Below are 26369 nucleotides of genomic sequence, written 5' to 3' on the forward strand. Positions count from 1 at the left end.
AGACCAGGGCTAGGGGCGTAGATAATATAGGCCATGAAATGCTCATGAAAATTCTCTACCACATCATTTATCCATTGGTGAATATCTTTAATTACTCACTGCAACAGGGGACTTATCCGGAGATATGGAAAATGGCCATAGTTCGCCCGCTTCCAAAAATAAGACTGGCGAAGGATGTCGGTGACTATCGGCCGATTAGCATCTTATGCACATTGTCAAAAGCTTTAGAATTCATAGTTCACAAGCAAATTACCAACTATCTTACTCAACACAATCTCCTTGATATCCACCAGTCCGGCTTTAGACCAAGGCACAGCACTTGCAGTGCATTAACACATGTGACTGATGACATAAGGCAAGCTATGAACAACAAACAACTGACAGTTCTAGCATTATTGGACTTCACTGTTGACAGAGACATACTTATATCCAAATTAAATAGTTTTAATTTCTCCGCGAGTGCACTCCAGTGGATCAGATCCTATCTCACTGGTCTCTGGCAGTGTGTACTTAATAACAACAATGAATATTCATATTGGCGTACGGTTGACGTAGGAATACAACAAGGATCTGTACTGGCCCCCCTATTTTTCTCTTTATATATATATAAATGAGCTTCTGGATTAAAACACTGTAAATACCACTTATACGCTGATGACCTACAGATATATATACAAAGCAAACCCGAAAACCTACACTCAGAAACACATCACCTGAATGAAGACTTGATGATCATAGATATATGGGCCAGAAAAAAGGGGTTAAAATCAAACCCATCAAAATCCCAGGCAATAATTATTGGTTACCCAAAATTAGTTTGCAAACTCAATTGAACAGTGTTACCACAGTTGTCCATAAGTGGTACTCCCATACAGTATAGCCAAAATGTAAGAAATCTTGGTGTAATATTTGACGAACATCTGTCCTGGTCTGCCCAAACTATATCTGTGTGTAGAAAAATATACGGACGCTACACTTTCCCTTTTAAACTAAAGAAAATTCTTGTTGAATCACTCGCATTACCTCATTTTGATTATTGCGATATAGTTTATAACAACCTAGGAGTAGACTGGGGAAGGAAATTACAGTGTGCTCAGAATGCTTGTGTAAGATTTATCTGTGGACTTCGTTACGCTGACGATGTTACACTGTCTTACAAGCGGCTCGGGTGCCTTTGCCTGCAAGAACGAGGCACACTTCATATTCTTTGCTTTTTGCATAATATTCTTAAAACTTCTCAACCAGCCTATCTCCGTGATCGCATAAAGCTCCTCTCCACAGAGCATAACAAAAATACCCGATCCTGCAGCAACGTGTGTTTATCCCTTCCTGTACACAGAACAGCAATCTACACGAAATCATTCACCGTTACCGCAGCCCGACAATGGAATCTCTTACCAGTGGACGTCAGAAGCATGTCCAGCAGCTCAGCTTTTAAACATGCCTGTGTCGAAATACTAGGTAAACATGCATGAATCATCAAGTTATGACTTGAAAACACCTCCTCCTACCGCCTCTCCATCGTTATTTCCCTCTCCCTTTCACAGATCATCTTCTTTTTCTTCATCACTTTCTTCTTCTTACTAATCCTCCTCTTCCCCTCTCAATTGAAGGCGATATTTCTGTGTACTGTAGAAACTTATGTATTTTCTAAACTTTCTCTTAAGTAGTAGTTATAGTACCGTACTCATTATTCATATATTTTTAATGAACTCTCCATACGATTTGTATTATATACGGTAGTTGATATGATTTTTGTAAGTGTGATTACTTTTGTTAATACTATAACTGTTATTATTGTTAATATCATCATATTATTGCCATCAGAAGTTATTGTTAAGTGCTCTAGGTTAAGACTGGTTAAGTGTAAGAAATGGAGTATATCCGTAACCACGGGTGGCCCAGATTGGTTGCGCAGTAGATGTTAGTTTTCCCTCGTCCTGCTCGTGACATCATCACAGGAGCACTATGACTGTGTAGCATACAACCGCACGTGTATCTCATTTTGTTGTTTATATATGTCTGTCTTATAAAGAAAGGATTTCCTTGTAATAACTATACGTAATTATTCTTTCCGTATATTGCTGTCGGTTTATATAGTGGCCTACTGTATTTTGCGTAGTGTGTGTGCCGTAGTTCGTTTCTGTGAGTTCTCTGTGTTGCTGTGTTTCGTGCAGTGAGGTGCACTTATTTTCTTTTCGTTAGTTGCGTGAACAGTGTAACAGTAGCTGGAGTGAAATTTGTGTGTTCATAGTACAGTATCATTGCGATAGAAAACCGTGCCGTTAATGATTCACCGCAATCTACAGCAACACCTGATTGTTCAGCAAAGGGATTTCAGTACCTCGCCGGCTACATCACCTACCGTGAAAGAAAATATGACAGGTCAATGGGAAGTCCCACTGGGGAAACGCTTTCCATTTCTTCTGGTACAGCCCCTGTGGGATGGATAGAAGTGTTATCTCAGGGAGGTCTACTCGTTCCATCGGAAGAATGGTAAACCAAATACAGGAATTTGAGTTAATTTTCACGGACACTCACGGACGTGCTGAACTGTGACGGATACCTAATATTATACGCAAAGTGTGTCAAATAATTAGCAGTAAATTCCCCGCTGTACCATCAGAAATAGTAAAAATGTATGTTAGAACGAGAATATTTATACGCATACGACAAATGAACATTTGGGCAAGAACTGAAAAATCCATAGCAGCTCATCGGCGAAAGGCACGACAGTGGATTTCATCTTCAAAAGCAACCACCTCATGACATCTAATCTCACAGGTAGGACTGTGTTCTAATGAAGTGTTTTTCCTGTTCTTTCTTTGTTTAATTTTTAAAAAGTAGACTATCTATGTGGAGCCTCCGTAGCTCAGATGGCAGCGCGTCGGCTTCTCACCACTGGATACTGTGGTTCAAATCCCGGTCACTCCACGTGAGATTTGTGCTGGTCAAAGCGGAGGCAGGACAGGTTTTTCTCCGGGTACTCTGGTTTTCCCTGTCACCTTTCATTCCAGCAACACTCTCCATTATCATTTCATAGCATTTATCAGTCATTAATAAATCACTTTGAGAGTGGCGACCCCTTTGTAATAATAGCCTATATATGGTTCATTCATTCCATCCCTGACCCGGTCAAAGACAGGAAAACAGGTTGTAGGTTTTCCAGGACTATGTATGCATGGTTTTGAATATGAACTTACTTCTGCTGCTGTTATAATATGTGTTAAGCTTTAAACTCGATACCTGCGGAAGTGAGTCAGTATATCGTATGTTAACATACGGTAGTTCCATCACGGAAGTTCTGCTGTAAAGATTTAATATTACAAACATTTCATATCTCTAAATATTTATGTTTACAGATTTTAGAGCGCGTAAACTTTCTCAAACTAAATAGAGGAACTTGGAAATGTTAATAAATTGCAAGCGTTGGTCAATGTGCCGTCACGTTACACTTACGCCTTATTCGTAATAGGAATAATGAAAAGTTACTATGCTGTACTCTTTTTTTAATCTTATAACAGCAGTAATCTTTATGTCTGGTCTGCAATTAGTTCTGAGAAACTGTAATGTTTGCTGATATTATGAGATTCCTACTAATTTGTGCGCTCTGGGCTCGGCTGCTTTGCTCCTACTGTGACGTCATTTTGTTAACCAATAGCAGCTCGTCTCGCGTTGGGCCCAACCTTTAGTAGTGTTTACGAACCGTGATCCCTAACTTTGCCAGGATAAATAAAACATATTATTATTAGTATTATTAATATTATTAAATCACTCAAAATTCAACCATGAAAAGAGACGTTTCTTAAGAAAAGCTTCTTCCTCTTCACTTTTATTAAATTCTACATTCATTTTATTCCAAATTAACAGTGAGGAGGGAGTTTCTCCTCTGGCTTGGAGGAAAAATTTGTCTCCAACTCAGATTTTTCTGCTGCCAGTGTAGTGAAATGAGATTTTCTGACTCATCGGGTACTCCTAGAAAACATTAGTAAAAGGGCATAGTTTTTGCCCTGGGACTCTGCACTATTCGACCCCCCCCCAGAGAAAAGATGAATAGTGTTCACGGATCATGGCTGTCTGCAGCTTTGCCATTCCAGCTCTGGAACTTTGGACTGTTAGATTGGCAGTGTAGTACTGTTAGTTGAAAGTGAGAAAATGAGTGGTTCTTTATTTGATCAAGTATTTCATATGAAAACATTGCTTTTAATCGCGCCATTCCTACTGGCATCATTGTAATGACCTGATGTAAAAAGGCAGGTGGAGAGTGAGTGTCTGCCATTATAATGAAAACTTCCGAACCTGACTGTGACTGATGGTAGGCAAGCGGGCCTACCATTACAATGAAAATTCCCTAACCCAGTCTTCATATGAGAAAAGATGTTTGGTGTCTTCCCCATGGCATTTCTAGGATAATGTTAAGAGCTATTGTTCACAACGTGTACACTACCTAACCTAGAATTCTGTATACAATGTAGAATTCCGCAACGAAGCACGGGTACATCAGCTAGTCAATTCATAAAGATATCAGCTTTTGAGAACTTACCTTGAATATTCTATCAATTTTTTCCAACTTGAGTTTTTTCTTTTGGTCCAGTTTGTTGATGTTGCAAAGATCACTGTCCATGAGAAAGAGCCCAAAGCCCATCACCTTGACAAGCATGTGTTTCTCGTTAGGTGTGAGATACATCTTGGTCTCAAACATATGTACACAGATGTTGACCACATCAGCCAATAACTCTTCATAGCCAGTGATCTTCTCCAGGTTTTCCTTGACTGTGTCACGGATCTTGTTCTGTGTTGCAAGAAACATGGACAAATTCTGAGACTCCTGCAGGGTCTGTGAGTCAGCCATCACCTTTAGGAATTGGGCAGCCCTGTCAAGCAATACTGTCTTTCAACACAGGTACAATGACATTCATAGGAAAAGGAAGAGACAAACTTACATCTTTGAGAGCATGAAGAGATCAAGTGACATTCATAAGTCTAGTAAAGTGCAACAAGATGTGGGACCACCATGTCAGCAGAGTGGCACATCAAGTTGTACTACCATTATAGACTCAAAGAAGAGAGCTGAATCCCAGTACATTCAGAATTAAAGATTGTTTAAAAACAACTGAGAAGATTTAGACTGCACTGAGAACTCCTTCATTCGAAAATTTCAGCATCTCATTGTCTTTTAAAACTATTAGCTGTTACAAAGCATTAATTTAAATATTGAAAATTATTATTACCCTTATGTAAATGTAATTTCTCTTATGCAAATATCGTAACTGAAAGGAACAAATAAGTGACAAATGTTTCTTTCTGCTATGTACACTGACTTCTTAAGATCTATTTCTCCTTCTGTGGTTTGCCCTGCATTCTTAGTCTTCTTGATGTTTGAGTCATCAGTCCATAGACTGGTTTGATGCAGCTCTCAATGCCACCCAATCCTGCACTAACCTTTTTCATACCTACATAACTGCTGCATCCTACATGTGCTCTAATCTGCTTGTCATATTCATATCTTGGCCGACCCCTGATGTTCTTACCCACTACACTTCCCTCAAAAACCAACTGCACAAGCCCTCGGTGTCTTAAGATGTGTCCTATGATTCTATTTCTTCTTCTCATCAAATTTAGCCACAAACGATCTCCTCTCAACAATTCAATTCAGTATCACTTCATTCGTTATTCGATCTATCTATCTCACCTTCAGCATTCTTCTGAAACACCACATTTCAAAAATTTCTATTCTCTTTCTTTCAGAGCAAGTTATCATCCATGTTTCACTTCCATACAATGATACGCTTCAAACGAAAAAATCTAAAAGCAATTTTTCTAATTTCTACATGAATATTCGAAGAGAGCAAATATCTTTTCTTAAGAAAGGCCCTCCTTGCTTGTGTTAGCCTGCATTTTATGTCCTCCATACTTCTGCCATCGTTAGTTATTTAACTACCCAAGAAACAATATTCATCTACTTCCTTTAAGACTTCATTTCCTAATCTAATATTTGCTGCATCACCTGACTTTGTACGACTCCACTCCACTCCATACCATTCAGCAACTTCTCCAGATCATCTGCATCTCAGATAAAATACAGCAGAACCTTGATATCTTGAATCACCTCGGGAACTAAATTTTATTTCGAGTTACCAAAATTTTCAGATATAGAGCATGTATAGCACATAACTGAATCAAATGTATCTAGGGGCTTACAGTGAATACATTATTTTTGACAGTAATTAAAAACATAAAAACAAACTCTATTTTACAGCATCACTGTAATTATAACCCTTATTATAGTAACTTTTTAGAGGACCGCATACAGTACATGCAGTAGTGAAACAAGAAACATACCTCCGTCAACACCTTTGGAAAAAAATCCGTTAGTCTCTTCTGTTTGCTACTGTTAACATTTTCTCCCTTCACGTTGAAACTTCTCGTCAATACCACGCAGCAGAGATTCGTAAATGGAGCTTGTCATCCACGACTTTGGGGGTTGCTTTCGTATGTGACCAGTAATTAATTTACACCCTAGAAACAGCAAGCTTCACCAATTTTCCGATCACTACAAGTTTTAGTTTCTCAGTTCCCGTCATATTAGCTCCCAGCATCACTGTAACCCTTTCTTTACTTGTTAACTTTTCCACACAAACTACAAATGCTGTATTGCACACTTAATGTTAGCCAAAATTCAAGTTACAGAGTATTTTTAGCTTCAAGGGAGGAAATGTTTGCTTCGAGAAATTGAGAAATTTGTGTAACCAAATTTCGAGTAATAGACTGTAAAAATATCATTGACAAATCACAGGGTTTTGATTTCCTCTCCTTGGAATGTGATTTCCTTTCCAAATTCCTCATTGATTTCCTTTACTGTCCATTCTATACAAGCACTGAAAAGGAGGGGGGACAAACTGCACCCTTGCCTCACCCCTTTCTGAATTGCTGCTTCTTTTTCATAGCCCTCGATTCTTATCACTGCAGACTGATTTTTAAATACACTGTATATGATTTTCTTTCTCGGTAAATGATCCCGATCACCTTCAGAATCTCAAATAGCTTTCCCAAATCTGTGAAAGCCATGTGGGATGGACCTTCTTAATTCGATCCTCTAAGATCAGACGTATAGTCAGGATAGCTTTACGTGTTCCTACATTTCTTCTGAAGCCAAACTGATCTTCTCCCAACTCAGTTTCAACTTGTCTTTCCATTCTTCTGTAAATAATATGTGTTAGAATTTTGCAGGCGTGAGATACTAAACTAAAGATGTGGTACTTTTCACACTTGTCAACATCGGCTTTCTGCCGAAAATTGGATGGCACTTCTCCTGTCTCATACATCTTTCACACTAAATAGAATAACCTTGCTATGCTGGTTTCTCATAAAGCAGTCAGTAATTCAGAGGGAATGCCATCAATTCCAGGTGCTGTGCTCCTATTCAGGTCTCTCAAAGCTCTGTTGAATTCCGATCTCAAAATTGGGTCACCCATTTCATCAGTATCAAAAGCCTCTTCTTGTTCGAGAACCATATCATTTACGTTTACAACTGTTGGATATGTTCCTGCCATCTTTCTGCCTTGTCTTCTTTCCATAGAAGTGGTTTTCCATCTGAGCTTTTCATATTCATACACCTAGTTTTCCATTCTCCAAAGGTTTCCTTGATTTTCCTGTATGCAGCATCTACCTTTCCTAAGACCATACAACTTTCAACATCCTTGCACTTTTCTTTCAGCCATTCTTCCTTAGCTGCCCTGCACTTCCCATCCATTTCATTCTTTAGTCGCCTGTATTCTTTTCTGCCCTCTACATTTTTTGTATTCTTGTATTTCCGTCGTTCATCGATCAGGTCTAGTATCTCTTGAGTTATCCATTGATTCTTAGTTGATCTTTCCTTTCTTCCTAACATCTTTTCAGCAGCCCTACTGACCTCATTCTTCATGACTATCCATTCTTCTTCTACTGCATTTCCTTCAGCCTTTCCATTTAGTCCTTGTGCACCATGTTCCTTGAAACAATCCTTCACACTATTTTCTTTCAACTTGTCTAGATCCCATCTCACTGGATTCCTCCCCTTCTTAAATTTCTTGAACTTCAGATGGCATTTCATGACCAACAAGTTGTGAACAGAGTCCACGTCTGCTCCTGGGAAAGTTTTGCAATCCAACACCTGGTTTCTGAATCCTACCTGATCATAATTAAGTCTATTGGATACCTTCCAGTGTTTCCAGGTCTCGCCCATGTCTACAGCCGTTGTTGTGGTGTTTGAACCAGGTGTTAGCAAGGATTAAGTTGTAATTGGTGCAGAATTCAACCAGCCGACTTCCTCTTTCGTTCCTTTGTCCCAATCGGAATTCTCCTACTGTGTTACCTCCTCTTCCTTGGCCTACCACCACATTCCAGTCTCCCATCACAATTACATTCTCTACCTCTTCATATATTCTTCCGATTTCCTCATCATCCGCTGAACTAGTAGGCACATAGACCTGCACTATTGTAATGGGCATTGGTTTGGTGTCTTTCTTGACAACAATCCTCCTTTCACTATGCTGGTCATAGTAGCTTACCCACTGCGCTATTTTCTTATCCATTATTAAACCAACTTCTGCATTTCCCCTGTTCAATTTTGTGTTGATAATTCTGTAGTCGCTTGGCCAAAAATCCTGCTCTTTCTGCCAACATATTTCACTTATACCAACTACATCTAACTTTAGTCAATCCATCTCAGCTTTCAGATTCTCCAACCTACCATACTATATTATGTATATTCAAAATTATCCTTTTGCCCCTTCCCTTTTCCCAACTTTATCAATCTTTCTTTTTATCCCACACCAAGATTAAAGGTCTGTCAAGATGGCCCCTCACTGAGTGTTTATGTCTGACCCCCTTATGAAACTGAAAAGCAGAAATTAGCTCCTCAGCGTCTGAGAAGAAACAGACTCTCCAGAACCATGCTACTGCCTTTCCCCCAAAGACACGAATGAACATTAAACATAATTCAAGAACAACATAACATAACTGCAACAAAAGATAATTACTAGCTCCTTGATAAAATCCCTAACAAACATCTCAGAGTGAACACATTTATGTAGCTTGGTAGTTCTTCTGTAGTCCTACTGAATTTCTAATGTGATCGAAGTTCAAACTCTCCACCAATTACTCCACAGTAGTACAGTACAGTACAAATCCGCTATAACGAGTACAGTATATAATGAAAACCCTGCTTTAATGACAGTTTGTGTCTGTCCCTTCAAAATTCCTATATTAAACTGTGTATTATCCTTCATTTACATCGAAAGCCGTATCACTGACACTTCCGTTATTATGAGCAATTAAGCATGCACGATTTTTTCCAGTTACCAACATTTATGCATGGAGCGATTATATTGCAAGCGATCGATCATGTTTGTAATCATTTCCTCGCTATGTCCACTAGCGAACTCTCTCGACGACATTCGAAGGCGATGTCGGAGTCGATTATTCCATAAAGAAAAATGGAAATGAAAGAGGAGATGTTTTTGTAATAAATGCATAAATAATGTGTCCGATAGGAGTTGTTAACAGTTAAAAATAAAAGCTGAAGTAAACAATTGCTTTATTTTAATGCTAACTGGTGCAATTAAGGAAAAAAGGGGATACACCTCAAGATATGGCAAAATGCATCATTGATTTCAGAGGTTAGTTTTATATTTTCTCATGTCTGATTAAATTTCAGAAAGGCTATTATTATGTAAATTTATAGCAAAAAAGTTATTTCTCTACTGGCTCTTGAAGTACGTTTTCATGATACATATAGTATAGTTAAGTTACGTTAGGTGACGCTGTTTGAATAAGAAAACTGAAGCGTTTGCCACAAGATGTGACCTTCGGTATCGTTTCCTCGCTGTGTGCACTTGCGAGCGCTCTCCTCGATAGTCGATGGCCAGGCAGGCATCAATTTTTGGTAATGAGACAAAGTCTCTCATAGTGCACTGGCACTGCCGGTGGCTCCAAGTAGCCGGTGGCTCCAAGTAGCCTACGCAATGGCCTCCACGGTATGCACTAGCCATGTGTCTTGGTAGGTGTGCTATTTATCAACTGATGAGCCCAATTCAGCACACTGGGGTGAAACGCTGGCATCCAGGAATGAGTTAGCTGGAAAATTTATAATGTCCAATAACTATAATGGGGGCTTTGGATTTGACCAACTGGTGGAGGAAAGAGCTCCTGTAAATATATATACATACATACAATACATTGTTTTTACATGTTTTTACAAATTTTTGGTTGTGGAGTGCAGCTTTTGCCGGGGGGACTGGAAGTGTGTGTAGTTTTTCCTATTTCTTTTGTTGTGATGTGGATTCCAGTTCGTCGAAGTGGTTAGTCAGATTAACTTTTTATGTGATCGTCGCTTGTTCCGTAAATTAGTATTCCATTCCCTCATTGAGAAAAATGAAGTCACCATGGAAATTAGAAGATAGCGCCTAAAAGATCACAGCACGTTTATTCTTTCCTCGTTACTAACCTTTCAAACTCTTTGGTCACATTTTTAATCAAACAAAATTTATCAGTAGAAATGTTAGAGTAACATCTTATGGAAAATGTTGTATGCTCATAGTTATATTTCTATATCAATAATGTATTTGTCAGTTAAGACTTCATGGCCAACAACATGGCTACTAGTTATATTTCCTTCACTAGTTCCACCTTTCAACATTACAATATTACTTTACGGCCAGCATCATGGCCGCTAGTAGGCCACAGAGATAACTTAAATTATTATATAAATAAGTGCTTCCCAGTGATAAGAAAAGACAAGGGTCCATCTGGCTCTGGATGGTAGAACCCTGTAAGGGCCCCTGCCTAGGGTTATTAGGTGAAACTTGGTCAACGGTCTCAAAGGCGGAAGAGGAATCTAATTCCTAACAGCGGAGAGAGCGGAAGAGCCTAGTGGAGTTTACCACGAATTAAAAATCAAATGAAAATACAAAACCGGCTGTTCCCAAATTGGGCGACCTTTGGTCAGCGTCTGTCTCCATGTAAGGGGCGGCTGTGAATAATCCTCCAGGGTTAACAACCTCAGTTGTAAAGGTGACTCCAGAATTCACCCCCAGAATTCAAAGAATTATCAATCATGGAAAAGTGCGATGTGAAACTAATTACCCCAGGTGCACATAAGTGTGTAAGCAGACATTCAGATTCTGGGGAGCCTGCAATGTCACGCAAAGACAAATCTTGAAAGCTCAAACTATATAAAATACAGGAAAGCAAACTACTTAGCCACTTTTAATGCAAATTCACTTTTGAAAGTGGGGAAACTTATGACTCTAACAGACACATTAAATGAACATAGAATCATCATAACGGCTGTGCAAAAGACCAGATTCTTGGATGAGGACAGCTTTGAATCGGGAAGATTCAGAATACTTAAGGGGAAGACTGGGACAAGAGTTATGGAAAATGTTCGCTCTCTTGGGACAGGTTTCGTAATTGACAAGAAAATATTAGATCCATTAAAAGCTTTGAGTCTACATCTGAAAGGCTATCCACACTCATGTCTAAGTCCACCAACAGAGTATATACAATTGTGAATGTTCACGCCCCTATAAACATTGACAATAAAAAGAATAAGGAGGTGGAACTATTCTGGGATAAACTAGATGACACGATCCAGAAGATACCCAATAAACATAACGTCATCCTTCTAGGAGATTTTAATGCCCAAGTGGGGAGAGAGAAAAGGTTCAGGCACATAGTTGGGTGTTACCCAGCACATAACAGGACCAACCAAAATGGTATCAGGCTCATCGAATTATGCCGGGCACACAATTTGGTCCCAAAGTCAACTAGCTTTAAGAAATTGCCAAGAAAGCAGAAGACGTGGATATCACCTAACCCTCTCCTGGGAGAATTCCAGTTAGATCATGGTGCAATAAAGTGGAAATTTCATAAGGAAATCCAAAATGTTAGGGTTCACAGAGGGGCCAACCTCGACTCAGACCACCACTTATCTAAAGTGAAACTGAAGATCATTGCCAAGAGTAACTTTCAAAGGAAAAACCTTGCACGAATGAGATATGATCCGGAAAAAATAAAGGAGAACAAGGAGGATTGGGGCAAGTTAACCAGCGACCTAGGAGGTCAGGAGTGGAAGCAGATGGAGAAGAGTCTTATAACCAAGACAAAGCAGCTTGTGCCTGTTACCAGGATGAAGAAGCACAAATGGTGGAACGAAGAGTGTGATAGACTACCTGATCTGAGGAAGAAGGCGAACACATCTGGTAAACCAAAAAGGACGAGAGTGCCTTTGTGGAAACTAGGAAGATGGTGTCCAAGAGGATCAAGAAAGTTAAGAAGGAACAAGGAGACCAACTGCTCAGGGAGATAAATGATGAATTTGCTAAGAACAACGTGAGAAACTATTATCGGATCTTCAGGGAGAAGCTAAACAGATATGACCCCCAACTCTCCAATTTCAGGACAAAAAAGGGAACATGGCATGTAGTAATAGGAGCAACTGTAAGATACTAGCAGAATATTTGAAGGAACTTCTGAATTGCGAAGAACCACGCCAAAAGATGGCGTTCGATGGTGGACCAAAGTCATCCGTCAACCCTGACTCTAAACCCCCACCTATAAGTGAGATCCAGACGATACTAACTCATATGGAAAATAACAAGGCATCGGGGGAAAATCAGATAACAGCTGAACTATGGAAGTATGCAAGCAAAAATGCAATCGTCTCACTCCAAAAACTTTTTGAAGAGATATGAAAGAATGAGATTATTCCAGAAGAATGGAAAATGGCCCTGATACACCCCCTTCACAAAAAAGGTTCGAAATCGGATCCCAACAACTACAGAGGGATTTCACTGGTGGATGTGACATACAAAATATTGTCCAGGGCATTACTGCAAAGAGTTGAACCTCAGTTGGAACGCCAACTTGGGGGAGTATCAAGCAGGGTTAAGGAACGGAAGATCTTGCCCTGATCAGATCTTAAACCTCAGAAACACTTTAGCATACCAGAAGCAGAGGGCGAAACTGTATACAGTGACTTTTGTAGACTTCCAAAAAGCTTACGATTCCATAGACAGAAAGTCGTTGTTCAATATTTTGGAGAAGTTTGGCTTGGACGGGAAAACCTTAAACATCATTTGAGGTCAGAACAGGGGTCCGGCAAGGGGATTCTCTCTCCCCTCTGTTGTTCAACTGTGCACTTGAAAAAGTTGCGAGGGAATGGAATGCAAGAACGAGAGGGGGAATAAGACTTGGAACAAAAAACAAAGGAATCACGATTAAGTGCTTGGCATTTGCTGACGACTTGGTGCTGCTCGCAGGAACGTGGGAGGAAGCAAAAGAACAAATCGCCAAATTACAATAGCAGGCGGGGAAGATAGGACTTAATTCGAAAAGACGAAGATCATGACGAATATACGTGACACTAAGAGAATTAAAGAAGGAGCTCAAAAAATACAGGTGGTGAAGAGTTTCAAGTACATAGGGGAATGGATTGAATGGAACAACCCTGAAGGGAAAGCAATGGAAACCTGAAGGAACAAAATGGAACTAGCTTTCCAGAAAACCAAAAACACATACAATAAGAAAGTCCTCTCTTGGAACACCAAAATAAGGCATTATAATACAGTAATTAAGCCGGAAGCACTCTCTGCAGCAGAGACACTAGTCATGTGGAGGAAAGGGCAAATGGAGAAATTGGAAATCAAGGAGAGGAAAATACTGAGGAAGATCATGTGTCCCAAATTCAAAATAACAAACAAGTTTTTTTTATAGAAACGAATCCCTCTACATAAAGTCGGAGAGACTCTCACATACCATGAGGAAAAGGAGGATTGATTTCTATGGACACACATTCTGAATGAATCCTGACAGATTAACTAAACAGATCTTTGACTTCTTAAAAAAAAAAAAAAAAAAACCAATTGGTTTAAGGAAGTGGAAAAGGGTCTGAGAGATCTTAAGATTGCCAGACTCATGTTAAAGAAAGGTACAGCCAAAGCTGTGACGAAAGACAAAACTAAGAGGTTCCAAGTTAAGAACAACACCAGAAAACCGTATCAGATATCAGAGGAGGAAAGAAGGAGGAGATCAGTTAGAATGAAGAACTATTGGGAGAAGAAAAGAGGACAAGCATCTAAGAAGTGATTGATCTGATGTACCCCAAAGATGGGCGATTCAAAATGAAGAAGAAGAAGGACCAACTATATTGGTATTATAATCAAAGGCGATGTCAGAGTCAATTAGTAATATCCATCAACTGCTGTTCCGTAAAGAGCTAGGGGCTTTACGTCGCACTGACACAGATAGGTCTTATGGCGATGATGGGATAGGAAAGGTCTAGGAGTTGGAAGGAAGCGGCCGTGGCCTTAATTAAGGTACAGCCCCAGAATTTGCCTGGTGTGAAAATGGGAAACCATGGAAAACCATTTTCAGGGCTGCCGATAGTGGGATTCGAACCTACTATCTCCCGGATGAAAGCACACAGCCGCGCGCCTCTACGCGCACGGCCAACTCGCCCGGTGTCCCGTAAAGAAAATCAGAAATGAAAGAGGGGAACATGTTTTCACAATAAATACATAAATAACATGGTCGATAGCAGTTAAATCATCAGAAATAATGGCTAAGTAAACAATCGCTTAATTTTAATACTCTACACTGAAACTGATGATGATGCTTGTTGTTTAAAGGGTCCTAACATTTAATGGTACGAGATGGACAACATGATATGATCATTAAAATTTTAAAAAATGTATCCACAGTCTAGAATATAAAACAAATGAAGATGAATTTAAAATAATCAGTGGACCTAATTCACAATGCTTTATTTTCGGTAAAATGAAAGATGATAGGTTATGGTAGAATAAGACATTGTCTTAAATTTCAATAATATATCATGTAAATTACTATTTAAAAAAACACATTAAAATATACAAACACAAACTAAAACAGAGTCAAATTAACAAAATGTAGTGAACAATAATGAAGAGACTAATATGAAATACGACGTTTATATGCGATAATACAAACCACTATCCTTCATAAAACTGATAATGAGGTCTGTTGACTGCTTGTCATCTCGTAGGATGAGGGAGATGGTATTCAGAAATGAAACATCTGGCGATGAGGAACGTATGAATTTGTTGTTTCGTCTCAGTGTTTTCCAAATTCAGAAAAATGTATGCTATTATACCGGATAATGGTGAGCCCGTGGCTAACCCTTCTTTTTGGCAATAGATTTTGTCACTGAATGAAAAGCAATTTTGGTGTAGCATTGTTCTAAGAAGGTTAATAATTTCTTTGGTTTCTTGTAGAGAAGTGTTTTGTTTAAGAATATTTTTCATTACTTTAGTGGACTCATCTATTGGTATGTTGGTGATGTCAAAGGATATCATATGTGTACTCTCTGTTATTTTAAGTTTATTTAGTTCTTTAATTAGTTCTATGCTGTTTTTAATTGATCTGTCTTGTTTAAGTGAAATTTTCTCATTTAGAATTAGGCTGAGTTGTTTGTTTAAATTGTAACTTGTCGCATCTTTAAAATTTACAATTGGTATAATGGGACAGGATTGTTTGTGTATTTTGGGGAGGGCTGTTAGTGTGGGGAGTTTAGGATTTTTGATGGTGAGACTTTCTTTTCCTCGTTTTATGAAAATAACGTCTGTTTCCTTGATAGCTTGTTTTATTTTGTTTTAAAATTTATTTGTAGGGTCATGTTCTAGTTCTTGAATTTCGCATGATGTCAAAATAGCCTTCAAAACTTGTAATAGAAAAACAGATATTTTTCAGAATACCAATTCTATTACTTATAGCAACAAGTTCACCAAGTCAGGTGTTTATACACTCAATTGCAGTAATTGTGACGCATCTTATGTCAGTCAAACTGGTCGGAGCTTCCATACAAGATACTTAGAAAATGTTAACGCCCTGAAATACAACAGATTTTTGGCCATGGGACAGCATGTGGGTGATACTAACCATAAGTTCACTAATATCAACCAAGACATGAAAATTCTCAAAGTTATAGAAAAAGGCCCCCTGCTCAATATTATGAAAAATTGTTTTATCCACCTTGAACAGTTTTCAAACCTAACTTCAATCTAAACAAAATTTAAGAGAAATCAAATACCGTATAATCTTGAATAACACACACACTGGTTTTTTTTTTTTTTTCGAAAATATCTCTTCCAGAATTGGGTGTGGGTCTTATTTAAAATGTTGGGAAATTTATCTTTCTGAATGCGCGTAAATCGGGCATCACTGCCGGCGTGGCTTGGGAACAATGCGCTCTCCGCTCTCAGTATACACTACTTTTGCGCTTAGCATCAGTCTCGCGCACGTTCTCGGAGTATCAACATGAATTCCACAAAATGTTTGCGATCTTTTACTGCGAGTGAAAAACTGAAAGTAGTTCGGGAAGCCGAAATTATTGGAAATCGTGGCGCCGGTAGGATATACGATATTGACGAGTCGTGTATTCACGATTGGAGAAAGAAGAAACATGTGCTATTAACATGTAGTGTTGATCATAGAGCTTTTCGTGGACTGAGTGTACAGTTTCCAGAAATTGAATTTTTTTTTTATAAATATGTGACAGAAAGGCGGGAATTGGGATATGGTGTGTCAACCGAAATGTGTCAGCTAAAGGCATTAGAGATGACAAAGGAACTTTCATCGGAAGGGTTTGAAGCAAGCCGAGAATGGGTTTGTAATTTTTATAAAAGAAATGGGTTCAGCGTACGAAGGCATACCTCAATTTTACAGAGTCTTCCTGGTGGCTATGATGAGAAGTTATTGTCATTTTAGCATCACATAATTCGACTGCGGAAGGAAAATGCATATTTGCTTTCCCAAACTGGCAATGCAGATCAGACGCCAGTCTACTTTGAAATACCAGTGGATGTGACTGTGAATGTTACGGGTGCAAAAAGTGTTACCATTCGAACACGTGGTAATGAAAAACAACGGTGTACGGTAATATTGTGTATTCTCACCGATGGAATCAAATTGCCGCCGTACATTGTTCTCAAGCGAAAGACGCTTCCTAAAAATCTATCCGCTGGTGTAATCGTCAGATCTCGGAACTCCGGCTGGATGGACAGTTCACTTGTGGCAGACTGGGTAAAGTGTGTCTGGCAATATCGCCCTGGTGTATTATTGGGACAAAAGAGCTTGCTTGTTCTCGACAGTTACCACGGCCACAAAACAGAAGCTGTAAAGAAACATATCAAGGATGGGAAAACCGACCTAGTAGTCATTCCAGGCAGGATGACGTCTATGCTACAAACGCTAGATGTCTGCGTGAACCGTCCATTTAAAGCAGCTTTGAAACAGCTCTATACAGAATGGATGGCGGCTGATAATCACACACTGACGCCAACTGGTTTCATTCAGCGCCCGGAAGTTCAGCTGCTGTGTTCGTGGATTTTGATGGCATGGAATAGTATCCCTGGAGACCTCATACGGAAGAGCTTCAGGAAATGAAGCATTTCTAATGCTATGGATGGCAGCGATGACAACATTTTGTGGGAAGGTGATGGTGATGAAAGTTCCCAAGTTGGTACTGATGATGATGATGAATGAACTCGTTAGATATCGTTCTGGAAATGTTTACTTTTATTTGTATTTTCTAATCATTTGAGTGTGTTAGTACAGACTGTAAATAATTTTGACTTCACTTTTTTAAAAATGTTGTTCTTTTAAAATAAGGGTGCGGTTGTATTCAAGATTATACGGTATTTTATTTGATTTTAAAAAATTCCTATCTTTAGTAAGCATGTCTCAGATAAAAAGTGTTTTTTTTTTTTTTTTTTTTTTTTTTTTTTTACAATTTGCTTTACGTCGCACCAACACAGATAGGTCTTGCAGTGATGATGGGGAGGAACAGGTTAGGAGTGGGAAGGAAGTGGCCGTGGCCTTAAGTAAGGTACAGCCCCAGCATTTGCCTGATTCTTTTATAATCTCTTTAAATTCCCTTCTCAGGAGCAGCCTTTTTTTCTGCATCCTTCAGTCCCTCCTTAGACAGCCCTTCCCTTCAACTCCCTTCATTACCCCCCTCCCCCTCCCCTCCTCTCCCTATCTCCTTTGTTTCTATTGCCTGCTTCCTACAACAGGTCAGTGCCTGTTTCCATGACCTGCATGCTCCTTCCTGCATATCAGTGTGTGTTTCACATCAGACTGTACATTTCACTATAGAGGTGAATCGCATAAATAATATTTATCTCCTTTTTAATTTCTTTTCTGTTTGTTTATTCATTCCTAATTCTGGGTATCATTTCCAGATTTACTTCATTGCCTGAGAACCTAACTCTACTTGAAGACATCATATAATGACAAGAAGATCACAACCATAATTTTGTTTTATATGTATTTGAAATAATTATTCATGCAACATTGTCTTTGTCTTACATACATATGTTTTAGTTATCACATAATCTGTTTCATTTTATTTTGGCTGAAAATGGCCACTAAGTGGCTGAAACTAGTCTCAAGACTGATGTAATATTATTTACTTGAGATATTGTATAAAAAATGTGGAACAAAAACAAAATTTATAGGACACAACCTTGTTGACAAAAAGGATCCATAGCTTCATGGGGCATATGCCACACTCTCACGCGCCCGTCAGCTCAACATAACTCGAATCGGGATTCAACGGACCATACCGTACATCACCAATGTTCCACGGTCCATTGCCGATGTTCGTGGGCCCATGTACTTCGTCGAGCTGTGTGTCAAGGTGTCAGCAAAGGAACACCCGTTGGTCGTCGGGTGAAGCCTATGCGGAGCACTTGCCTCCTTACAGTCCTGGTAGAAATGGGTGTCTGGCTGTCAACATTCAACCGGCCAGCGATATTACTCAAAACAGCCTGTCGAGTGCCCAGTATGGTTCTGCGGAAAGTGATGTGATGTCTGTTTGTTAAACACCTGTGGTCTTCTCGCGCGCAGTTTATGTGGGTGGTAATGTTCTCTCTGCGATATTGAAGATCCACCCTCAACAATGTTGACCTCGGAAACCCAAATTTGCGTGTAATCTCCACAATGCTAAGACCCATGCTCCATGCACAGATGATCATCCCATGTTCAAAGTCTGTTAACTCGCGATATTTTGCCACCTTCACGACACTGGTGTCTGTGACAGACTGCTCAGCTACATCGCAGCTAGCTGTAATGCTCATGGGTCATACACGGCACATTTTCTAAGGGGACACCTCCTCCCATGACTTTTAGCAACTCGGTGTATAATATGCCAAATGCCTAAATATTTTGGAATAAATACAAAGGGCACTCAGAAACTTTTGCAATATGAGTGAACACTTTAGACTTTTTCAAAATAATTTCCACCACACTCAGTACACTTCTCCATACGCCGAAACCACTGAACCAACTCTGCCACTTTTCTTAGGTTACATTTTCACACTCTTGATCCCATGCTGCCAGAAGCTCCTCATCAGATGCAAAACGCCGCCCTTTCAATTACATCTTCACTTCTGGGCAGATTGTGAAGTCACATGGGGCAAGATCAAGACTGTATGGAGGGTGATTAAGCACAGTCAACCCTGATCTGGCAAGAAAATCTATTGTTACATTAGCGTGATGTGCTGGAGCATTGTCATGATGCAAGAGCCAAGTGTTGAGCCATGACCTTGGACGGAGATGCCTGAGAGCCTGGATGACTTGAGGCAGACAAGTCTCACTTTACCACTTCGCAGTAACTGTCCTTTGTGTTTCTAGCACAACCCGAGTCAGGATGCCCCGTTTAGTGAAGAATACTGCAATCACCCTTTTCTTCACTGACCTTGACTTTCACACAGTCACAGGAGTACCCTCATCTTCAAACAGCCACACCTTTTTCTGGGATTTTGTTGGGACATCGTAATAATAAAGCCAAGTTTCGTCACCTGTAACGATGCTATTGGCGTTACGCGAAATCCCATTTTTCTAACTGTTTTAGCATTTCTCGGCACCATTTCACTCGATGTACTCTTTGTTCCTCTGAAGTGAATGGGGCACCCACAGGAAACAAACCTTTCTATCATGGAGATGGTCATGTAGAACTGAATGATAGCTGGTGCCAGGATGTGGAGGGTCTCCTCTATCTGCCGATATGTCAACCGCCTCTCTTGTTACAACATTTCCCTCACAGCTAAAGTGTTTTCCACAGTCAGTGATTCAGACGGTCGCCCAGAACGAGGATCGTCTTCAACCCCAAAATTTCCCCTCTGGAACTCTTTGTACCAGCGGAAAATTGTTGTCCGATGTGGACAGTCTTTCCCCAGCACAAGAGTAATTTCCTCCAGGCACTGGTCAACAGTTAATCCATGAGCAAAACTGCAGCGGATAACTGCGCAATATTCACCTTTAGACCATAATGACATATTAACTTGCTTTTAATCCCACTGCTTGGTAACAACTGGTGTGAAAGTCGCGCCTTGCTGTCTTTTAGACCGGTTTTCACCCCTCACCATAACAGTGGTGTCCAGTCAACTGTTTTTGCGTATTGCAAAACTTTCCTAGTGCCCTTAGTACTAAGTGTGATAAGGAAAACTGTTCCAGTCAAAACATTTATGTAAGAAGCTAATGAGAATCTTTTAACACAATATTCTGAACATCATTTCATCACATCAGATATTGAAATATATTATATTACCATATATACGTGAATGATCCGCGCACCATAATTTTGGGAGAGAATAAAAAATTAATTTGTTTTGTGTACAAGGAAGTAATTCTACATAATGATGTGCTTCAAAACGGGGAGGGATTTGTTTTAACACGTTAAGCGCTAGAGTGGTCCCTTGGAACTGCTGGCCAAATTTCCCATCAGGCCACGGCATTCTACTGGGACCACTGAGTAAATACTGAATTTATTGTTTCTAGGAGACCAGAGGACCACTGCTAAACGGGAATTACTTAAACTAAGGACGGCTGTGGCCCTGAGGAAAGTTTAGTAGGTCTGAGGTGGGAATTAAAAATATTACCCAGACCCACAACACGGAACTACTTGTCCCAGTGGAACAGTTTTTGATGGGACCACAGCGGGCCCTATCCATACAGGGTAATTTCTTTGCCATTTTAACAATTCTCTTAGAACACTAAGACATTTTTACGACTGTATTAGCACTATACACCCACCATACACAGGTATGATGCCCAACAACAATGATCATATAAAAGAGCACAGTTGCACACGATATAAAATAACAACAATGATCGCATATCAGCACAGATGCTGTCTTGCCAACTGCTGAAGCGTATATGACTCAAAAATATCCAAATGAAAGTATTTCCTCTAAATGTGAGGAAAACTTGCCCTGACTGCTACACTGCATGGTCGAAAAGAAAGGTTAAAAAAAATCTGTTTGGTGCTCAACGTGTTAAAAAATGTGTCATAATCCTCACATGCCAGTTTCACCTGTGTTATAATGAGTGCACATATTTGGTATTTGTTGTATAGGAACATATTGTGCAAAATAACCAGCAATTGCTATTTGTTTTTTTGAAGGTACATTTTGTTCTTTTGCCAGTTGTGAGTATAACGTTCTCTGATATACTTTCTTCCTGCTGTACGGTTTCCAGTGTTTTCTATATCTTCAATAACCTTAAGCTTTCCTTAAGCTATCAGTGGACCATTAAGAGAACATGCAGTCATACTTAATGCGTAGTTCACACTTCACTTCTAAAGACGCTACACAGACCAAGGTTGGACAATGCCATAAACGGGATCCATTGTCTGAGGCAAAGTGGTACCAATTTTATTTCAGTTAATACGTGCACCTACGTTTTTCTTCACTAAATTATGGAAAACAATATGCAGAGAGTGTTCATGTACATACGGTAAGTTACACCCTATTACTCTATGTTTATACATGCAAAAATAAATATGACTGATGAGCCCATTGGCACACTGGGACCGAATGAAGGTAATTTTACAACAGAAAAGGCCTAAAGAACCTGAATACTTTTAATATTTGCAGTCCGTGGAATTGTGGTTTCCTTCTGGGAATTAAAAAAAAAAACTGTTTAAAAAATATTGATCAAGTTTGAACATACAATATAGGTTTAAATTAGTGTAAAAAAGCTAGATAGTGTAGAAATTAATTTTGATATCTCGAACTGCAAGATATCGAAAAAAATAAATTGATGGATACATTGTGGACAGTGAATTTCATTGTGAAATTTGTCCAAAATCACAAAAGGAATGGTGAAATACACAGAAATTCGCAAGAAAATCATGAATTGCATAAGAATTCATGAAAAATTTGTAAAATGACTATGATACGCGACAACTGTAAAACATTCATAAATGTTGCAATAGAAATTTAAGAAAACACTTATATGGCATCTATCTTACAATTTACATGAATTTGTGAAAAATCCATTCGCAAAAATGAGGAGTCCCTAATTATTGGCTGTCTGTAGTTTTGTATACTCAGTTTGATAGTGTTAATATGGAAGTTTTCTGCTCCATGCTGTGAAGTACTGTGGTTTAATATGTTAATTTCATTTAAGTAATGACCGTTTAATTTAGTATGAAAGAATTGGTTAAATGAGATTTTGTTCAAGCAAAAGATACATTAGCTCCGCAGACTATGGGTAGCGGGCCTGCCCTTACCGGGAGACCCTCTGTTCAATTCCCGGCCAGGTTGAATTTTTAACCTGGATTTGAGAGCTGGTTTGAGGTCCACTCGGCCTAATTGAGAACAAGTGAGGAGCTATCTGACAGTGAGTTTGCAGTTTTAGTGTAGAAACCGAAGAACAATGGCTGAGAGAATTCATCATTCTGACCACATGTCACATCATAATCAGCAGGCCTTCAGGCTGAGCAGTGGTCGTTTGGTAGGCCAAAGCCCATCAGGGCTGTAGTGTTTTGGATTTGTTTTTATGTTTTTGTTTTAAGAAGTGTGTCGTTGGGTTTTATTATTGAATCCTCTACTGACTACTTCTTTGAGTAAGTTAACCTGCCTTGTACTGCACTGACCTACTTTTGGTACTGGTTTTACTTCTCTTACTTAATTTTCATGGTTTGTTAAGAAACACTTTTGTCATTCAAGAAATCCAGCTGCTATTGTATTTGTGCATAGAAGAAAAACAACTAAACTTTAAAATGTTTGACATTACAGTACATACCTTCTGTAAGTTGAGTAGTCATTCTTAACACTAGACTTCATGTTCTTCAACTCATCTAGGACTGCAAACATGTTAATGAACTTGCCAAGTGTTAGCAGATAGGCTTCAGAGACAAAGTCCTTCCTCTTTTCTTGATGACACAGCCTTTTTACTTCAGCTGAAAACCTCTCAATAGCTTTCCTCTGAAAATAGTTTTGCAAGAATTAACAGAGTACATAACAATATTGTCAAAATCTCATGATATTTCAGAGTGAAACCAAGATAATCATGCAAAACTGAGAAAAGAGATACAAAACAAAGGAAATACAAAGTACTTCAGTTCACTCTGTATGACGTATGATTTTTCTTTCTGAGTTTTCTTGGTTCCTGTCATTGGTAAATATGCTGCATCAAACTTTTCACAGAAACATAATATGCATTTCTCACAAAGCTCATGATGTGTCAAATGTTTGATTTTTTTCTCTAGTGATTTAATGTTGCGCTAATATATCGAAGGTTTTCGGCGATGCACGGTTGGGAATGGACTAGGATTGGAGAAGGTAGCATCCATGGCCTTAATTAATGTACAGCTTGATGTGAACGAATGTTGATGACCTCACCTGAAAATACATGAAATTCAAGAGTTTGTTAACTTCTGGGGCTAGCACTTCCACAGTCTTCTCATAAATTTCAACTCTATTTGGTTGTTCATTGGATTTGGGTTGTGGGATTGCCCGAGAACAGCAGCGCCAAGTATACAGCATGACTGCATGCACCATTCCTTCTTCCAGCAATTCATTCTGAAAAAAACACAAATATTCTAACTGCCATCTTTGAAGTATCAAGCTATTCAGTAATTTATTTTTCATCCAACTTGACTATTATACAACATTTATTATTAAACTTCACTATGCACAGTAACAAGTTATCCATTTCTTAAAAATGTTTCTACCAGGTTACATTTACTAGACTACAAGTTACAAGTTTATCTCTAGTATTATGCATTCACACTTTCACAAAACACTCATCAATACAATTTTTCATCACAGATGTAGTATACCAAATGGTTTGTTCCCCAATTGTTCCTCGAATACCATCCGCCACCGAATAATACCCGCACCCATACTTTGAAAGAACAACATTTAAAAAAAAAGTAAAGTCAAAATTATTTACAATCTTTACTAACACACATCAAATGATTAAAAAATACAAATAAAAGTAAACAAACATTTCCAGAATGATATTCAACGAGTTCAATCATCATCATCATCATCATAATCATCATCAGTACTACGCCTTTCCTGTGTCCAGGTCGGTCCGCGTAAAAGAATTTCCTAACCAGCTTCTCAGGAGTTCTTGCAGTAGCGAAGTAGTTTAATTTTTTTTTTCTAAATCGTTGGATCCGAAGAGGACTTTGATGTGTTGACAAGGTTACTCATTTTCAACCTATTGCTTTGTTCATTACCTTTCTTTTTACCTCCTCGATGGATATCTCTATCTGACTCATCCGTGATGGCATTCAATCATTGAAAATCTTGGTTACAATACCTTATTCTACAATGAATCTTATAAATAATCATCAAGTGAGATTTTCTTAAACTAATATTATTCATTAACAAATAAATATCTATAGAAATGAGTAAACATTAAAACCAGAAGAGAAAAATAATGATATTTCCAAATGTTTATCCTACAAGTATGTATTCCTGATCAGCTGACCCTACATTAATCCTACAACACAAAGCCTTCTTACTGTCATCTTCAGCGTATAGTTATTCAAATTAAACCCTTTGCTTTTCTTACATATCATAAGTAATGTCCCAGCATAGCCTACCCTTTTAAACACATCTCTTACTTGAAATTAGAGATATCTCCTATGATATTTACAGTGACTTCGAGTCATACATGTTCCAACATAAGTGCCTTATAAATGATCTAAACTTTAAGTATATAATCTTCTTAAGCTGGGTTTTAACTAACATTCATTCTTAACGATCAACTTGATCTGAATATGAATCTGCCGGGCTGAGTGGCTCAGAAGTTGAGGCGCTGGCCTTCTGACCCCAACTTGGCAGGTTCGATCCTGGCTCAGTCCGGTGATATTTGAAGGTGCTCAAATATGTCAGCCTCATGTTGGTAGATTTACTGGCATGTAAAAGAACACCTGCGGGACAAAATTCCGGCACCCCGGCGTCTCCAAAACCGTAAAAGTAGTTAGTGGGACGTTAAGCAAGTAGCATTATTATTATTGAATATGAATCTCATCATGGACTTATTATTTATGCTTTGGAAAATGGGATAAGTTTCTTTTAACGTGCAGCTCAAATTACGCTGCTAAAAATCTGCTATATTTAATTTCAATATTACATCTACATTTTATACTTTCAATATATGCATAACATTAACAAACTCAAAAGTGTCACATCTAACTCGTTTACTGCCTGTGTGCCATTAAGATGCATTAAAACTTTCAATAACCTAAGATATATATTACATTACAAAATCACATATTCTCTCTTGTATGCCACTAGCCTAACTCATTTTGTAACTCTCAACTCTGATTTGGTTCATCATGAAGATTACAGCTCTGTACAAAGTGATTAACCATCATCATAACCTAGTATAACACCATTTATTTACAGAATTGAGGTTACCAGGTGACTACACTCCAATATATTAATTCATATTTCAGCTTGAGTACGTTGGAATTGTGATGGGATCCCTATTCTCTGTAAGACAATAACTTTTCTGATATATTCTTGGGTAAGTATAATCCTATTTGACCTGTATTTTATTTATTATGACAACTTCCCTCATGCGGAGGCTGCCACAAGGACAAAGTATGTCGACTACACAGTATTTTGTCTTCTAAGTTACTGTTGACTTTGCTAGTGTGCCAGGTAGAAAAATCACCACAAGGCTCAGGAATAAATTTGCAATACGGTTCTTCAGATGTTATATAGATGATTGCGAAGTATGGTCACTGAACCTCGTATTGCAGCGATAGCGATGTCGTGAAGTCGTGTCTCGCTGAGACCGAGAGAATCCCATAGCTGTACAAGAAATTTAGGGATTGTGCCTCAAGCTCCGATCATGAGTCTATGGACGGAAATATTGTCTAGGTGATATTTATCTTTATAGTAGTTTACAGTTGGCTGGTAAATTGACTTCTTTTCGGCGTCCACCTCTTCGGCCTGGCCAACTTACGACTCGAAGCGTATTGTGGGATCTACGATTAGTCCTTGCTTGGTAGCTGGTTGAAAGGCTATCATGTCAATACG

At 38.8% G+C, this 26369-nt stretch overlaps 1 protein-coding gene across 1 annotated transcript in view; it reads right to left on the reverse strand.

The window, feature by feature from the left end:
* Positions 1-26369, reverse strand: part of Cyfip (Cytoplasmic FMR1-interacting protein Sra-1) — a 314228-nt gene that overhangs the window by 244933 nt on the left and 42926 nt on the right. Inside the window, exons 3-5 of the mRNA XM_067142996.2 lie at positions 23709-23888; positions 23110-23291; positions 4544-4874 (exon numbers count right to left, since the gene is read on the reverse strand). Coding sequence (XP_066999097.1) covers positions 4544-4874; positions 23110-23291; positions 23709-23888 — 693 coding nt within the window. The remainder of the gene's footprint in view (positions 1-4543; positions 4875-23109; positions 23292-23708; positions 23889-26369) is intronic.

The sequence above is a fragment of the Anabrus simplex genome, chromosome 3, assembly GCF_040414725.1.
Source record: "Anabrus simplex isolate iqAnaSimp1 chromosome 3, ASM4041472v1, whole genome shotgun sequence".
Classification (NCBI taxonomy): domain Eukaryota; kingdom Metazoa; phylum Arthropoda; class Insecta; order Orthoptera; family Tettigoniidae; genus Anabrus; species Anabrus simplex.